Source organism: Archocentrus centrarchus, chromosome 18, assembly GCF_007364275.1.
Source record: "Archocentrus centrarchus isolate MPI-CPG fArcCen1 chromosome 18, fArcCen1, whole genome shotgun sequence".
NCBI classification, from domain to species: domain Eukaryota; kingdom Metazoa; phylum Chordata; class Actinopteri; order Cichliformes; family Cichlidae; genus Archocentrus; species Archocentrus centrarchus.
In genome coordinates this window covers 6,280,823-6,297,902 of record NC_044363.1, presented here as the reverse complement: position 1 = coordinate 6,297,902, position 17,080 = coordinate 6,280,823, and the positions used below count along the sequence as shown (strand labels likewise).

Sequence of the window (17,080 nt, the reverse complement as noted above, 5' to 3'; positions counted from 1 at the left end):
CAAATTAAATTTACTAAAAAGTCAAAGTAAATACAACAAATTTAGTTATAAGAAACTATTTAATAATGTAGGCAGGGTAAGAATAACAGAGATAACTACCTTGCAACCATTCAAATTACATTTTTATGCACTCTCAATATACACATGAAATTTCAGTGAGTTACAATGACTGCAGAGTGAGTGTAAAGAAATTGTTTCTTTGCCTAATCATGAAGTCCATAAAATAAATAACAGAGGACCAAACAGGAGTGTGTTGTATGGATAATAAATGGAGATAACAGGAGCTTTTATCAGCTTTGAAAGACACACTGATAAGCCATAAAATGAATAATATTGTCAAGTTCCATCCTCGTCCCCTTGTCCGCAGAAAAAAAGCACAGTTGGTCGACATGGACCTGCAATAGCACAGGCTAGTTTTGTAATGTTATGGGGCACATTGTTCTGCCCGAGGAGGCTGCTGCTGTAGAGGAGTGCGACTGCCAAATATGGCAGTGTGCTCAAGTCTGCATCTGTGTTTATGGAGTTGGTTTCTGTCATAGCAATATACATATGAATACCATGACCCCAAATTTCCCAGCAGAACACTGCATCAGTGGTTTTAGTGGTGTGAAGAGTCATGGCACGCTTGTTTTTAGCTTGTTTGTTCTTTTAATTAAAAATGCCCCTGGACTGAACTCTAAAATGGCCTGTTTAAAATCAGTTTTATTCTTGGTCTCATCGATTTAGATGGCCCACCACTGAAAAACATGGAAACAAATGGCACACAGATTACTCAGCTTGCTGATCCAACTGTAACTGTGACTAAACTAAACTTTGCAGACTAAAAAAATATTGGTTTTTAAATAACAAGGTTACAAAAATGCTTCCCCATTCTCAGTTAAACCCTTTCATTCTAACTCTACATCACTGAGATCTTCAGACCCCTCCAGTAGCTCCTCCATAGTTAACTGATTCTGTTCAATGTCCTCAAACTGGGTCAGTAGTTCTCTCTGAACTGTCGGGATGGTCTTATATCCTTCAGATGGTCCCGGGACTACATCTATAGGCTGGATCTTAATATGTGGGATGCCTGTAGGAGGTGCAGCTGCTTTGGTTCTTCTGTTGAAAGTCTCGTCTATGTCTTCCATGCCAGTTTGAAGGCCTTTATAGCTGGAATGATCAACACCAAATGGCAGGACCGACTGGCAGGACCCATGACAGGCTCGTAGCTTCATGTCAATGTCCACCTGGCAACAAAAACAAGATGAATAAGTTAGCCCAGCAACAAGCACCCTGAAGAATAACACTTATGAATCAGAGGCTAAGGCAAAATACTACAAAGAATTGCATTAACAGGTTGTACACAACTGGTTTCTGATGTGTTTCTTTGCAATAGAGGACTCGACTAAACTGATTGCCAAATGGTTGTGTTCTTGTTAAATTCCTATATATAAGTAAGGTTGCCAAGCATCTATAAAATCTTGCTGCTAAATTGCAGTCTGCCATTCTAATGGGAGAACATGACAACAGAGATTGTAGTAGATGACAGTATGTGTCTTTCCAAATAAATATACCAAATATTTTGGTCTTTCCTGCCAAAAACAGAAACCTTATTTGTTTGTTTGTTTGTTTTTGTGCGTACCAAATGTTGGTAAATCCATTTTAAACAGCATTACTTTGCATTTTGGTAATTTAATAACAATTAATAATTTATGAAATTGATAAACACTAATTACACTGAGTAGGGTAATGAGTCAAATATAACAGTAAATGTTTGGTCCACAAATTTGAAACACTGAAACAACCAGTGAGACTTAAAAAATGAATAAGATAATCATGAGACAACAGGCCTGAAAACCTAAGATGTTTGTGACGTTTGTGAAAAGAGAAAAAATTGCTGGGTCATAAATGCAAACACAGTCAGCAGTAGCAAAGTCAACCTATCAATAGTATTTTGTTGATTGTTCACCTCTGTTCGATACAGCTCCTCTATCTGTTTCTGGATTTTGCTGCTCAGCTCTTCGATCTGTTGTGACAGACCGGTTGATCGTTTCTGTAGCGATGTGAGGTTTCGGGCCAGTCCTTCTGCATGTTCCACAAACTTCAGCTCTGAAACTTGAGATGAAATGTCACATCAGTAAGTCTGCATTGCTTCTGTATTTACTAATTATTTTATCCACAACACTAATTGCAAACATCCCCAAAGAGTCTTAACTGTATCTGTTAACAATGTCTCTCCGGTTAGAGTTGTAGTTGTGTGTCATCGCAATCATGGATTTCTCAGCTGCATCTTCATACATCTTTGCTGTCTTACACACCTCCTGCAGCTTTTTATGCACCTTGTTTTCCATCTGCAAGATCAAGCCCTGGAGTCTGCAGCCAGAGGGGCATTTAGAAACCTTCGGAGGAGGACATGAGAACTGTCATGTTGGCAGTATTTCATAAAGACTGGTCATTTCATCATAAATATAAACATTATTATACAATGAATAAAAGCAGCATCTCCTTTACTCTTTGCCTTTAAGGCTTTTTAGGTTCTCAGTGAGGAACAGTAGTGCTAGTAAAGGAGTAACCACGCATCCATCCATCCACATTGCTCTGCACAAACAAACAAATCAAAACAAAAAGCATAGCCCTGGGTGTATTAAATCAAAGAATTTGACTATTGCAAGCACGGGGAGAACATGCAAACTCCACACAGAGAGAGGGAGAGGCCTGGGCCAATGTGGAATCAAACCCAGACCTTCCAGATGTTATTCTAACTAACCACTGCGCCACCGTGCTGCCCCAAATTTATTAACATTGAAAATTAGTCTACATCTTGCCAGTTGGGCGATATGTGCCAATGCATGGTTCACAGATAAACACACTGGAATAAACATCTCCTGAGAAGGTGGGAAACACATAGTAAGATTTTGATCAAGCTGCAGGACCTCCTGGAGTACAAAAACCTGGTGATTTTTGTCTTTAGGCTCCACACAGTTATTGTGTTATGCACGACTATCCACTCAGTGACTGAAGCTCTCTAAACTGAGAACAGAGTAAACTAAGAACAAATACTGCATTCAATTGTTATTTGTTTTTTTGGCAGTTTTTTTGTAAATGTCATGTGATACATGTTGTGTTTTTATCTTTCAGTTCATATTTTCCGTGGTTTTTTATATAATGACAAAGCATTACTTTAAACATATTAACATTGTTATAATGTTATAAACAAGGGTCTCTGGAGCTTGAAAAAGGCGACTGGACTTCTTTTTGTTTCTTGAAGACGTTTCACCTCTCATCCGAAAGGCTTCTTCAGTTCTCAACCAAATGGTCTTGAGACGTGATCCCACAAGCAACTACAAGCAACTACAAGCAACTACAAGAAAAAAGTTGTTTGCTGCCTGCAACAACTTGAAAAGGAACAAGCCTGCAACAACTTGAAAAGGAAAAAGCCATTGACCGCCCCACTTACTACCGCCTGTACCCTGGAGAAGCCACTCCATGCATTTATGGACTCCCAAAGATCCACAAAGAAGGAGTCCCACTTCGACCCATTATCAGCAGTATAAACTCGGTCACCTACAACATTTCCAAACACCTCGCCACCATCTTATCACCGCTTGTTGGCATCACACCCCACCACATTGAAAACTCTACAGATTTTACTAACAAGGTCCAGAATCTTGTACTGGATCCAGATGAAACCATGGTGTCCTTTGATGTGGTTTCACTTTTCACTTGCATACCTACAACTGAGGCAGTGGAGACCGTCAGAAGACGACTACAGGAAGACGATTCCTTACTGAACAGAACCAGCTTCACCCCAGATCAGATTTGTGCACTTTTAGATCTCTGCCTTACCACAACATATTTTAAATACAATGATGGATTCTACAGACAGAAGCATGGATGCGCCATGGGCTCCCCAGTGTCTCCCATTGTAGCCAACCTTTACATGGAGGAAGTGGAAAGTAAAGCTCTTGGTTCTTTCAAAGGGACGGCACCTAGCCACTGGTACAGATATGTAGATGACACCTGGGTCAAAATCAAAACCCGAGAAGTAGAAGCCTTCACTCGTCACATTAACTCAGTGGATAAATACATACGTTTTACCAGGGAGGACACCAGAGATAACAAGTTACCATTCCTGGACTGTGCGGTGCTTATCGAGGAAGATGGAAGCCTCAACATTGAAGTTTACCGGAAGCCCACACACACAGACCAGTATCTCCTCTTTGACTCCCACCACCCTCTGGACCACAAACTTGGGGTGATCAGGACCCTACAACACCGTGCGGAAAGTGTTCCCTCTAAGGCAGAAGGGAAGCATAAGGAACACACACACATTAAGAAAGCCCTCAAAACATGCGGTTACCCCAACTGGGCCTTCATCAAATCAGCTAAGATGCACAGGAATGAAGGCCAAACACAAACTACAGAGAATGGGAAGGACAAGAGGAACAACATTGTCATCCCATATGTGTCGGGCTTGTCAGAGAAACTCAGAAGAATTTTCTCCAAGCATGACATCTCAGTATACTTCAAACCAAGTCACACCCTAAGACAAAAACTGGTTCATCCCAAGGACAAACCCGCCAAACACAAGATCAGCGATGTAGTGTATGCTGTTCAGTGCAGTGAAGAGTGCTCGGACCTCTACATTGGTGAAACCAAACAGCCTCTTCACAAACGAATGGCACAACATAGAAGAGCCACTTCGACAGGACAAGATTCAGCAGTACATCTGCATCTGAAGGAAAAAGGGCACTCTTTTGAGGATGCCAATGTCCACATTTTGGACAGGGAAAACAGATGGTTTGAAAGAGGAGTGAAAGAAGCCATCTATGTCCACTGTGAACAACCATCATTGAACAGAGGAGGTGGATTACGTCACCAACTTTCCCCCGCTTACAGTGCTGTCCTGAGCTCCCTTCCCAGACGTCTCAACCCCCATTCACACCTTTGTTCCAGTGACCTCAATAGGCCACAGGAAACAATGGAGCGGAGTCCTAAGTTGGTTGCAACTGAAACCACTGATTAAATATGACCCACGCCCCCTTCACACCTGGGCACATGTGTTCAAGCACATGATCAATAGAGGGTCATAACCACCTCCAGGGGACTACGCCCACAGGGGTTTAAATACCTGGGTCTCTCCACCATTTGGTTGAGAACTGAAGAAGCCTTTCGGATGAGAGGTGAAACGTCTTCAAGAAACAAAAAGAAGTCCAGTCGCCTTTTTCAAGCTCCAGAGACTACTATGACCTGGATAACTGAGAATCTACACAGACATATGTTATAAACAAGGCAACAATTTTCTATATACTAGAAAATTGTACGTTTCTTACCCAGTCAGCATCTGAGCACAGAGGGGTGTCTGATTTTGCTCGACATTGTTGCTTCATATACATCTGAGTATTACTGGAGGACAGTCGGCCATCTTCATTCTGCTGTTTGAACCTAATACACACTGCAGGGGATAAAAAACAAGACTGGGGTCAATCGACCTTCAACTGAGCTCTAATTCAAACAAGACAATGCAAACAAAAATGTGATTTGTGTGCACTTTCATGTGTTTATTTTGTGTCACTGATGGAACTTGTGGACTGAACAAAGATCATTAACGTTTTAAGCCCAAGGCTGCTATTTAACATTTCCACATGAAAAAATATCCCCAACATCAAATAGCAATCATTATACAACTGTGAGGCTAAAATGGACAACCCTTGGTTCTACTGATAAAAATATACAAAACGACTTTATAATACAATGTGTCTGTGGCCTTTTTAGTGACCCTTCAATTAACTGTCATCGGTTGGGTTGTTATACACAATATGAATATACAGTATTGAGTACAAGTTTCTCCAGGGTGGAAGAGGTCAAATAGTTGATTAAAAGACTACTTTTTTTTTTTCCAATTCACATCTCCCACATGATTAAGCCCAGAGTCACACAAGCTGGGAGATTGCAACCCCCAACCACCAGTTGCTAGGGAAAAAAATGTGTATCCCTGACCAGGATTTCTAATAGCTCAGCAGTTGACCATACAAAGTACAGCAGCCAGGCTGTACAAACTCAACACAGGAACACATTTAGTGAATACTTTCAAATGACTACACTGGAATTGCTCCACTTTAAATTCCAGGACCCTTAACTTCTTATTCTGCTCCCAGACCCTGGGTTAGAGAATAAAATGGCGTCAAAGGTTTCAGGGTTTAAAACAAAGGGATACTCAGATCAGCTCCCCATTTTCAAGAACTCAACAAAAAAATTCAAGTAAAATTTCGCTTTACTGTCATTTTTCTTACCAAATCCACAAAGCAGTTGCTTTATTTAACTCAAAAGGAAGAAAAAGTAACAGAAACTTAAATTATTTGTTAGAGCATTTTTTTAAAAATATGAAGTTTACAGAACTTAATTTGAATTTTGTAATGACCCATTTCTATAAAGGGAACTATATATATATATATATATATATATATATATATATATATATATATATATATATATATATATATATATAAATAACATCTTGATGCATGCTCAGTCATCAGTCAGTCTCCAGAAAGAGTGAAGAAGTCACCTGGATGAGTGATGAAACATTAAAGTAAATTTTAACTTATTCACTGTATAGATGATGTCTAGCTACATCTAATTTGCAAACTATTCCTGGTTAGGTTTTTGAGATGCAACCTATTCAGTTATTTTAAATGCAGCTTATTACCCTGTAACCATATTTTCATAGCATTTTGTAGACATTTTCAATCTTCTTATAAAGGAATATAAAACACAAAGAATATAAAACACAAAATTTGTTTAGTGTGAAATGAAAGCACAAACCACAGTGGGTAAAGTGAACACTGAATCTTTATTGATTGAGTGGAGTTCAGTTGTTGAGTAACATGGAGAACACTGGGGTCACTGCAGGAACATTGGACTGGCAGTACTAACAAACAGGTCAATGTCGTTTACACAACATGCTCACAAAAACAGAGTAATCAGCAAAAATACACATTGCACAGAATGATTCAGCCCAAAAATCTAATCTGCAGAGTCCACCTTTGGTTTTCGTCCTCTGGTTATTATCTGTTTACCTATTTTGCAAGTTTAAAATTAAAAATCAGCTGGTCGGATAAACATCCGAACAGTTTTCAGGCTGTAATTTGCTGGTTTGTATGTCACCCACACAACTCCATTCTCAGTCTCATATGGCATATTTGCTTTTGGGTCATATGTGCCTTTGTAATAAATCCCATTTAAGTTAGCTGACTGGCAGTTATTGTACCACCATCCACCCCCATACATCTCTGCACAATTCTGCTCTGACTGATCATTGTCTTTATCGAAGGTGCTGAATTTCATTCCATTGTGGGACAAGTCAGATGCCTTTGGCATCAACAGGGCATCTCCAGCATCTCCAGTGTATGCAGAGACATGCAGCGGGTACCCCGCTTCCTCTGTGCCCACCCTTACAGTGTACTCCGCACTGGCAATACCACCTTCCCAATCCACCAGCTCAACTTTCAGCATAGTCTCACCCTGATTAATCAACAGGTGGAGGTTCTGGTTGCCTAGCCAAAACTCGCCTTTGCCCTGAGCATCCACCGAACCAAACCCATCACGGTATTCAGCCCAGGTGCGGTTAAAGCTGAGTGCGCCACTCTCTCGCTGCTGGACTAACAACCACCCTCCCATAATCCCCTCCTGCTGGCAGTAAACATCCACTACTGCCATGGATTCAGGCCCGCCAGGTTTGATCTTAAACAGGCCATTTGTTTCCCCATTCAGATGCTTCTGGTAGATATCGACACAATCTGCAAACACAGAGGGGCACACCGCAAACCACGAGTTAGCGTGGACTGGCTACAATGGACACTTCCCCTACAAAAAAGCTAACCATTGCCCCAGTTGACTCCCTTTGATTAGATAGGATTTCTTTGGAGATATTTTGGGGAATTTGGTGGAAAGTTTGGTTAGTGGCTTAAAAAGAATTTATTTGGGAGAATATGGACAAGAAATATCTTTTCATCAAATGTGTTAGTAAACGTGTAAAATAATTATATACTGATCTTAAACAAAAGAAGAACAGGTATGTTGTAGTACATTTAACTGCTAGCCAGTTCATATCTGCAGTGCCTAAACCTAAAATTTTAACATAAATTTTTCTAAAAATGTGTCTACAGCCATGGTAACAAAAAAAAAAATTCACATGTGGTACTTTAATTGTCTACCCATAGCAACGTTTCCAATAACAATAATGTTATTTTCTATATTTTTTTAAAGAAAGCTATGGGATTTTTTGGCATAAAAAAATTGTAATAATTTTACATTTTTTCTAAGCAAAAACACCTTAAAAACTGGATCCATCAATTAAATATGTCACAGTGAATATTAAAATCTTTAAACTCCAGCAACAAAACAACAAATAATACTGTATTCACTTTTCATTTTGGTACATAGGGCTAGCTAGCTAGCTGATGCTAACGTACACTAGCTAGCTAAACATTCTCTTCTTGGCCTTGCAGATTTTACTCCAGGGTGGTTTCGGTACCTTTTCCCACATAATCTGCCTGCCGTTCAATTCGTGAAGCGCTCTTCACACTCCGGGCATGGAAATCAGGAACGTCATCTTCGGTATTGTCAGTAAGAAACGCACCAAGGTCGAGCCCGACGTCAGCCTCAAATGGATCGCCGAACCCAGTTTTGGTATCTCCAGAGATGCTGCCCTTGGTGCTGCTGATGTGGGAAGTCTTGATGGAGCCAGCAGAAGAGGACGAGGATGCATGACTGAGAGAGGGAAACAGGGAGCTAATCCCTCCCTTGGTGAAGCCTGTTGTCATCTGGCATTCAGGACCACCTCCAATCACCTCCTCCGTCCTTTCCACCGGCCCATCTGCTGTATGAACAACCGTTGTTCTGATGCTCTTGGTGCAAGTGACGCTTTTGGTGGACACGTGAGATGTGCTGGGCTGGACGCCCAAACCAACCATATCTCCATCACCACGTCCTCTGATCTCAGTAATAGATTTAGATGACGTGGAGACAGATGACGATGAGGAGGAGGAGGAGGAGGAAGAGGAGGATGTAGACGAAGACTGGGGAGTACCTGGGACCTTGGAGACAGTTGCTGGGGATGAGCTGGAGCCTTCCTCCTCCAAGACCAAATGGACAGTCCTCACCTGGAAAAAGGAAAATAAGTGAATTTGAAAAAAGAAATCTTGAGGAAAAGTGGCTCACAGATTTCCCCAATTGGAACCACTACAACCAAACTTAGGATCCCTCGACCTGCTGAATCCCACTGTAACCCCTGATTATACAATTTCTTCTGTTTAGATGATGAGGCAGAGTCACCCTCTACATTGTAGAAGTTTTTTTAAATTTTCTTTTCTGTTCAAGCTGAGTGTATTCATTAGAATTAGAATTTAGATTGAGATCAAGTTTGTATTCGCATGTAATAATATTCTTTTATTATTACATTAATATAGCACCAGGTTCAGTTAGCTTTGCACAAAAATAGCAGGTAGAAATGTCCTCCAAAGAGCTACTTTTACTTTATTACTTTAAATACATTTCAGAGCCTGTGCTTTTTAACTTTTACTTGAGTAAAGAAGTTGAATCAGTACTTCTACTTTTACCAGAGTATTTTTTAACACAAGTATTTGTACTTCTGCTTAAGTACAGAATGTCTGTACTTTTGTCACCCCTGGTTAATGGTAATTGTCATTTTTGTGCATGTTAAAAATTTTTCAGTTTTTCACAGGTGAGGTGGTATTGCCTCACACCAGCTGTATCTGTCCTTATCAATAACAAATGTATCCTACTACCAATTGATATTATCAAAATGCGATATGTCTGCTTCTTCCAAGCCATAGAGATCTACTTGTGGCCAGAAAGCACACAATATTTTCACTCTAGCTCAAAAGGACTAAAAAGAGCCCCCAGGGTGAAGCAAACATTTAAAGATTTGCTTTTTAGCAACATGCTAAGCACGCATAGTTTAAGAAAGTAGGAGATCTTACTAAACCTAAAATGGTTACCAGCCACCTGGTGCATGCTAAGAGATTAAATGACTGAATGTAATGTGTCTCTCACATCAGGGAACATGTTTTCGGTCTGCTGTCCTGCCACTCCCACGCCGATGTCCTTGGATTTGTAGATACTGTCCACAACCATGTCCTGCAGTGGCCTGCTCTTCATCACGTAGAGTGTCCCTGCAGTCTCAATGTTCTGGGGTGACTGAGAATCCAGCTGCTGGATCTGGAAAAAAATACAGAGAGGGAAGTTCATAACCTGATTTTGGGAAGTCCTTTTTAAAATATTCTAGCTCTAACTGTCAGAAGAGTAAGAAACACAAATCCTGTGTTAGATTATTTTTTATTAATTGTATATATATATATATATATATATATATATATATATATATATATTTTTTTTTTTTTTTTTTTTTTTTACATCAATACAAACAAAAACATCTATTAATATACATTATTTTGGGTAATTTATTTCCAATTTTTCCTTAAGAGTGGATCTCCTATTAAGCCCCCCCTGCAAAAAAAAAAAGGAAAAAAGAATAAAAAAAGAAAGAAAGAAAACATGCATATTTGGGGGAAAACTATATATATATATATATATATTTTAGGTAACAAAAAACATCTTAATCCAATAATGAATTGATGTCAAAAACTCCTAAATGTGGAAATTTACTAATATAAGAGGGTTAGACTTGGAGTTCCAAGACAACTACTCTTGATGTTACCTTTTCTATTTCACCTTAAAATCTATTTACCATTCCTTGTTATCATTTTTTTCAGCACAATCTCATGTGTGACTGTAGTCATTTTTTTCATTTTGACATGGTTTGTTAACACATTGGACCTGAAATCACACAAAAACATAAAATCTGAATGCAGAAAAAGTTTGTTTGTTTTTTTTACTGTGAAAACCACAAATAGGTTTAATGAAATTTTTACAACTTAAAATATAAATTTAAGTGGTAAATTGAAAAACTTAGCAAAAATAAAATTATATGCAACTATTTACATTAAAATGCAGACTGAGGGGAACATCACAGGCAGAACTCTCTATCAATATCGCTGTCACCTGTTCCTCAGCAACCTAATGCCACCTGTTGCTATATTATTTTTTATTGATTGTTGTGGTGTATTTTTCCACCTATAGGAAAGGGGTTGTGATTTCTTTTTTCATTTTTTTTTTTTTACATTCAAGCACTTCCTGCAAGTGAAGGTCCCATTTTTACAGAAATGCGCATCAAACATGAGGACAATACACATGAAAGGCATGGTGTAAATTATTGATCATAACTCTGGCTTTACAAACAAAATTTAAAAACTGGTACCTAGTTTGAAGTCTCTACTTTTGACTCATGTTGATATGGAGAATTAGCGAGGCATGTCATTTGGACGCGCTGGTGCGTCCATCAACACCAGAGGGTTAACATATAAATTTTTTAGCTGGTAAAATTGGGCTTTTATAGCGATTGTAAACCAGACAATTAGTAATTGCCTCACTCTGGACTGTTGATTGGCACCTTTATGAACATTGTATTTTGACTTACTCACCCTCAACCGGGGCCTCTGATGTGATTGCTTGAATTCTCACCTGTTTATTTAGGGTGACGTAGCTCTCCTGGTCCACCTGGTACGCAGCGTAACCAGCGCAGGATCCTTTGCAGGAACGAAGCTTGATATCAATATCAATCTGAAAGAGGAGACAAAGATTTAAAAATGTGATTCCTGAGAGTGAAAAAAAATTTAAAAATAGCTTGTAAAGAAGTGTTAAATATTTGCCAACAACATCAATTCAATTCATTCTGTCACTGTAACAACATTTGTTGTCATAGAAAAGATTTTTTAATTTGGGTTTAAAAAATGAAACATATAAAACACTGTGGTAAACAAAGTAAGTTGTGATCTAGCTGGTGCGACAGTTAACTTTAAGTTTAAACTGATTTTAATTCATTTAATCTTAATTTTTGATTTATTAAAATGACTTTTGTGAGAGGTTAAGAGGTGAGTAGTATGCAGTTTTCTACTATAAGGTCAATGGAATTACAATATTTTCCACATTCAACTACCCGATACTTTTTCTTCAGTGCTTTTGTAATTACCGATCTTTAATTTTGAGGGATTCTACTATTATTATTATTATTATTATTATGTAAACATGCATTTTTTATCTCTGTTGGCTCACTGTACCTCCAGCTTTTGCATCTCTGTGACCTGAGCTTTCACCCGATCCTTCAGGGCTGCCAAGATCCTCATCTGTCGATCTATTTTAATCTTCATGTCCGTGATCCTCTGACGAAGATTCTGGGCCAAGTCAAGGTAGTTGTTGTCAGAACCTGGTGGAAGAAAATGAGACACAACTTACTATAATGCTCAAAGTGTGTGTGTAATATATATATATATATATATATATATATATATATATATATATATATATATATATATATATATATATATATGTATATATATATACACATGTATTACGTATATAATACATAAAACATGACGGGAGCCCGGCCCATAATATCAACCTTATCGTCAAATTTGTTGACGACACCACAGTGGTGGGACTCATCTCAAGGGGAGATGAGGCAGCCTACAGAGAGGAGGTCCTGAAGTTGACAGCCTGGTGTTCAGAGAACAACCTGCACTGAATGAACACCATGAAAACCAAAGAGATCATCATTGACTTCAGGAAGCACAGGACTGACCAGGGGCGTGGTGGCTATCGGGAGGTTTCCTGAACGGCCGGTGATCAGAATTTACTTTTTTACCCAATTAAGCACCGCAGCGCTCGCCGCTGCGGCTCTCGCGGCCACAGGTGCAGTCCGCACCTGCAAATAAAGTTCTCTTGTCTTAAAATTATGGTTTGTCCGTTGTACGATCGGATAAAAGGCCTCTCCAAACCAAGCTCCCGGGCTGAATTTTAACCCCAGCCCATCCCTGGGACTGACCCAGCCCCCCTCTACATCAATGGTGAGCGTGTGGGGAGGGTCCACACCTTCAGGTTTCTTGGTGTCCTCATCTTTGCTGATCTCTCTTGGTCAGATAACATCACATAACGGTCACCAAAATCTTTGTCCATGAGGGAATTTTGTTCAACTCACCACAAAATACAGAATGAAGAATTCTGCCTGCTAGTTTGCATTAGTAGATCAATTGATTGATTCTTACTAATGATTTATTGAATTTAGACCTACCAAGGGGGACTTTCTTTCTCAAAGCTATTGTAAGATTTTGAACTACCGTAGTCCAGTGGAGCAGTGTTTTTATTTCATTCTTATTAGTTATTTTTGAGAGTAGAGCTATGTATGTGTCTAGGTGTGTGTGTATGTGTGAGTGTGCATTTGGATATATGTTTAAAAATAAATAAATGAACAAAAAAATAGAATAACAGCCAGTTAAACCAAAGTGTTGATTTATATGAATAAAAATATGAGCATTGTGTTGGTGGCAATTTGAGAGTTACTGCCAGAGGAAAAAAAAAATTTTTTTTTCATAATAATGAATAATGATAATCCACAACACATCAAAGTAAGCAATATATATTCTAAGCATATATTTTGTAGACAGTTATTTGGCTTTTGTACTTGGAAGGAGGAGGGAGTAAGATAAATTAGACAAAAGTGTTAATGTGTTACTTGCTAACACAGTATTGTTGGCAACAGCACTTTTTCCCGCCCTTCCTTTTCACCCATTGAGCATTTATTTTGGTTATTGGGACAGGTGTGCAATACCGAGTCACCCTCCAGACCTAATAGGTGAGCGCAAGACCCATTCTAAAAAGACCCCAAATCCCGATTTCAGTTGGTTTTGATGTTTTAGTGGTGGAGGGAGGGGATAGTGACCTAGCTGCCCCAGTTCTGATGAACTGATCCGAAACATTAAAATGAAAATTAAAAAAGTAGTACTATGTGCAAGTCCCACATTTTCTTTGTGCTGTGCAGAAAAAAAAGAGTTTTGCAACTGTTGTGAGGAAAAAAATGAACTTAAGGATCCACCCATGTTTGCATGGGTGGATCCTTAAGTTCATTTAAATTCTAATTAACTATTGTTTGTGCACAAGAAAACTCCATGGGGAACCTTGCACAATGTTCAGCTACTGACCATAGTATGCTACTACACCCATCATCTGAGTGTGAATGAATATCTTTAGAGGTAAAGCTGCAGCATTTTACAAGGCAAGACTGGCATAGAAATAAAGATATTTTTTAGCTTTCATTAAATAGCTTTTGGCTATTTAATCCTAAGGACTGCTTGTTAGGGTTGCACTGATTAGGTTTACACTCAGAACATTTGGGTCAGTTTATGCATTTATTTATTTAACTGTTAGGTATAATCACAATTAAACCACTGATCTGAATTCATTCAGTAAACATTTTGAATAACATAAACTCAAGAGCAGCTTGAGTCTAAACATAGAAACAAATTTAAGGTCTAAACTCTTTTCAAATAAACACATTGATATCAGGTCAAAATAAACAGCAAAGAAAAATTATGATATTTGGTTGAATTTAAGATTCAACTACAGCCCACCCCCAAACCCTGTATTGCCATTATACAAACATAACAAAATTAAGGCGATATTCCTTCAAATGGTGCAATAAAGAACAAACGTATTTAACATCTCAACATTAAACAAATGTCATTATACAGATATCCCACTGACCTGAGTTTGAAACATCCTTTAACCACCCATCTTTTAACCACCTAGAGTGGTTCCTGTAACCCACGATAATCTTGAGTTAAAAAAAGAGGAAGTATACAAAGATACACTAACCAGCATCTGTGACAAGCTTCTCCCTCAGGTAGTCGTAGGTCTGCTTTGACCCCTGATCAGCGGAGCGGTGTTTGGCCTTGTTCTGATCCAGCAGGCTGCGGATCTTCTCGATCTTCTTCAGCATATTGTGGTCATATTTGTCCATCAGACCCTGGATCCTGCAGCCCGATGGGCATTTAGGGCCCTAATGGATGACCCAAGAAGAAACATCAAAGACATAATGGACATTTGGATACAAAATCACAGATTATTTTGATAATCTTAAATCTGCACATACTGTGTTAAAATAAAATAAAAAAAACTGCCTAGCTTGAACTCTGATGAACAAATAATCAGCCCTAAAAATCGATCTTTATTGGTTTTGTTGAAGACAGAGAGAGAATGGAGAAGCTGCGTACCCATTCAGCATCTGTGCAGAAAGGCCACTCCTTCTCAGTGGCACATTTTTCACTTCTGGTGCCGGGCTCCACTGGACGAGCTCCCCTCGGGTCAATCTCGGACTGAATAAAGACAGACAAGAAACTTGAAATTATTTTAGTTAGTGAGCAAAATATTGATATCATCTCTGGGTTTTTCCTGGTGCATGATGGGGTTTTGAGGGGTAACTATGCATATACAGAACCAGGCAAAGAGTCTTGGTGCCGAGTCTGTTATTTTGGTCAGTTTTATAAACAATAATGTATTTAAGCTTGAATACATGAAACCCTACATAAACAAAACACTGGTTAAAATAGTTGGTGATTTGTTCTAAACCTCTTTGGTAGCTGCCACAAATCTTTATATTCAGAACAAATGCTGCATATCAAACATGTACATTATAACAAGTATCACCAGTTTATAGTTAAAATCAAAGCAGGTGGTGTTTTCTTGGAAAAATAATAATAGCAATAACTAAAAATATTCCATTTTTGTTGCTATATTCACAGTAATAATAATCAGAAATGAGCCTCTTTATTGAACAGTAAAAAGTGTTCTTGCACTATTGCAACTGTTTATTTTGAAATCTACTTAATGAATTAAACCATTAATATTGTTAATTATTTATAATTATCATTGCCAGTAACTAAAACAAAGTAGGCAGAAAATAAAATAAAAAAATATAAAAAGGATGAGAACACTTCTTTAGGTCAGTGCTGTATAATATAGTTGATATACTGCACACTAAATTGGTTTAAATAACAAAAAGAAGTATGTAAGTATGCAAATTAGGCTTTTATACAGATTTACTGAATGAGACATCCTAAATGTGAATTAGAAAAGTTAATTACTGTCAAGGATTTTGTTCATGGATTCATATCAGTAGTAATAAAAATAATAATAAGAAGAAATATTTTCAGTGATATTGAACACCACATGGTATGCAGCAAAATAAGTGTACAATATTTTTCTTTAAATGACAAAATGCAGCTACAAAGTTTTACAATTTCAGCAAAAGATCATTTAAAAATATATTTCAAAACATCACAGAGACTCACCAGTGCTGAAGACACACTAATCAGGCAGAGAAGTAAACAGAGTAGCTTCATCTTTGCTGTTTCTCTCGCTCTCTCTCTCTCTGTGTAAAGACGTGTTGCTGAATGCTTCTCTAATGCTGCAGTCTGCGCATTTGAAGCCTCCAGCTTCAGTCTGATGAACCTGTGACTCAGCATCAAACAGGTCAGATGAGAGTTAAGCAACAGCTTCTGATCGATGTGAAGGCTGTTTGCTGTACTGTGTGTATCTTTACTCAGAAACTACACACAGACACACACGCAGAAGATAAAACATGCTGCCTGCTCACTTCTGTTGCAGCAAGATTTACTGGCAGTTCCTGTAGCTTTTCTCCAAGCAAATAGTGACAAACATGAGTGACATTAACTCAGTCTGAAAAGGACAGAACGTCACAGCACAGCCAGTTGAGGCAAATGCTATAATGTATTCAAATTATTATTATTAGTAATCCATCCATCCATTCGCTTCCGCTTATCCTGTTCAGGGTCGCGGGGGGGCTGGAGCCTATCCCAGCTGACATAGGGCGAGAGGCAGGGTACACCCTGAACAGGCCGCCAGCCTGTCGCAGGGCCAACACAGAGAGACAAACAACCTTTCACACTCACATTCACACCTATGGGCAATTTAGAGCAGCCAATTAACCTAACCCCAGGAAGTGCATGTCTTTGGAATGTGGGAGGAAACCGGACTAACCGGAGGAAACCCATTCAAGCACGGGGAGAACATGCAAACTCCACACAGAGAGAGGGAGAGGTCTGGGCCAAGAAGGAATCAAACCCAGGCCTTCCACATGTTATTCTAACTGTGAGGCAGCAGTGCT

The 17,080-nt window shown here is 38.8% G+C and overlaps 2 protein-coding genes across 2 annotated transcripts; both read right to left on the bottom strand.

Moving 5' to 3' along the window:
* Nucleotides 1-45: 45 nt before the first annotated feature.
* On the bottom strand, nt 46-5,966 carry LOC115797117 (fibrinogen alpha chain-like). Its single transcript, XM_030753600.1, has 4 exons — nt 5,313-5,966; nt 2,195-2,378; nt 1,949-2,094; nt 46-1,226 (listed from the first exon to the last, which is right to left on the bottom strand). Exons 1-4 carry the CDS (start codon nt 5,373-5,375, stop codon nt 888-890), a joined length of 732 nt encoding a protein of 243 aa, XP_030609460.1. The 5' UTR covers nt 5,376-5,966; the 3' UTR covers nt 46-887.
* A 1,087-nt stretch (nt 5,967-7,053) lies between these two features.
* Nucleotides 7,054-16,360, bottom strand: LOC115797112 (fibrinogen alpha chain-like). Its single transcript, XM_030753588.1, has 8 exons — nt 16,245-16,360; nt 15,168-15,269; nt 14,770-14,953; nt 12,180-12,325; nt 11,584-11,682; nt 10,057-10,221; nt 8,516-9,143; nt 7,054-7,778 (listed from the first exon to the last, which is right to left on the bottom strand). The coding sequence occupies exons 1-8, from the start codon at nt 16,293-16,295 to the stop codon at nt 7,078-7,080; spliced, it is 2,076 nt and encodes a 691-aa protein (XP_030609448.1). The 5' UTR covers nt 16,296-16,360; the 3' UTR covers nt 7,054-7,077.
* Between the last annotated feature and the right edge of the window lie 720 nt (nt 16,361-17,080).

What these genes read in the sequence shown, in the direction of transcription:
- LOC115797117 (XM_030753600.1), bottom strand. Translation starts at nt 5,375, where the DNA reads ATGTATATGAAGCAACAATGTCGAGCAAAATCAGACACCCCTCTGTGC. An exon ending in TGTGCTCAGATGCTGACTGG is followed by an intron (nt 2,379 to 5,312) that starts GTAAGAAACGTA and finishes CCTCCTCCGAAG; the next exon opens with GTTTCTAAATGCCCCTCTGG. An exon ending in AGGAGCTGTATCGAACAGAG is followed by an intron (nt 1,227 to 1,948) that starts GTGAACAATCAA and finishes TTTTGTTGCCAG; the next exon opens with GTGGACATTGACATGAAGCT.
- LOC115797112 (XM_030753588.1), bottom strand. Translation starts at nt 16,295, where the DNA reads ATGAAGCTACTCTGTTTACTTCTCTGCCTGATTAGTGTGTCTTCAGCA. An exon ending in TCTGCACAGATGCTGAATGG is followed by an intron (nt 14,954 to 15,167) that starts GTACGCAGCTTC and finishes GTCATCCATTAG; the next exon opens with GGCCCTAAATGCCCATCGGG. An exon ending in GGCAGATTATGTGGGAAAAG is followed by an intron (nt 7,779 to 8,515) that starts GTACCGAAACCA and finishes CTGTGTTTGCAG; the next exon opens with ATTGTGTCGATATCTACCAG.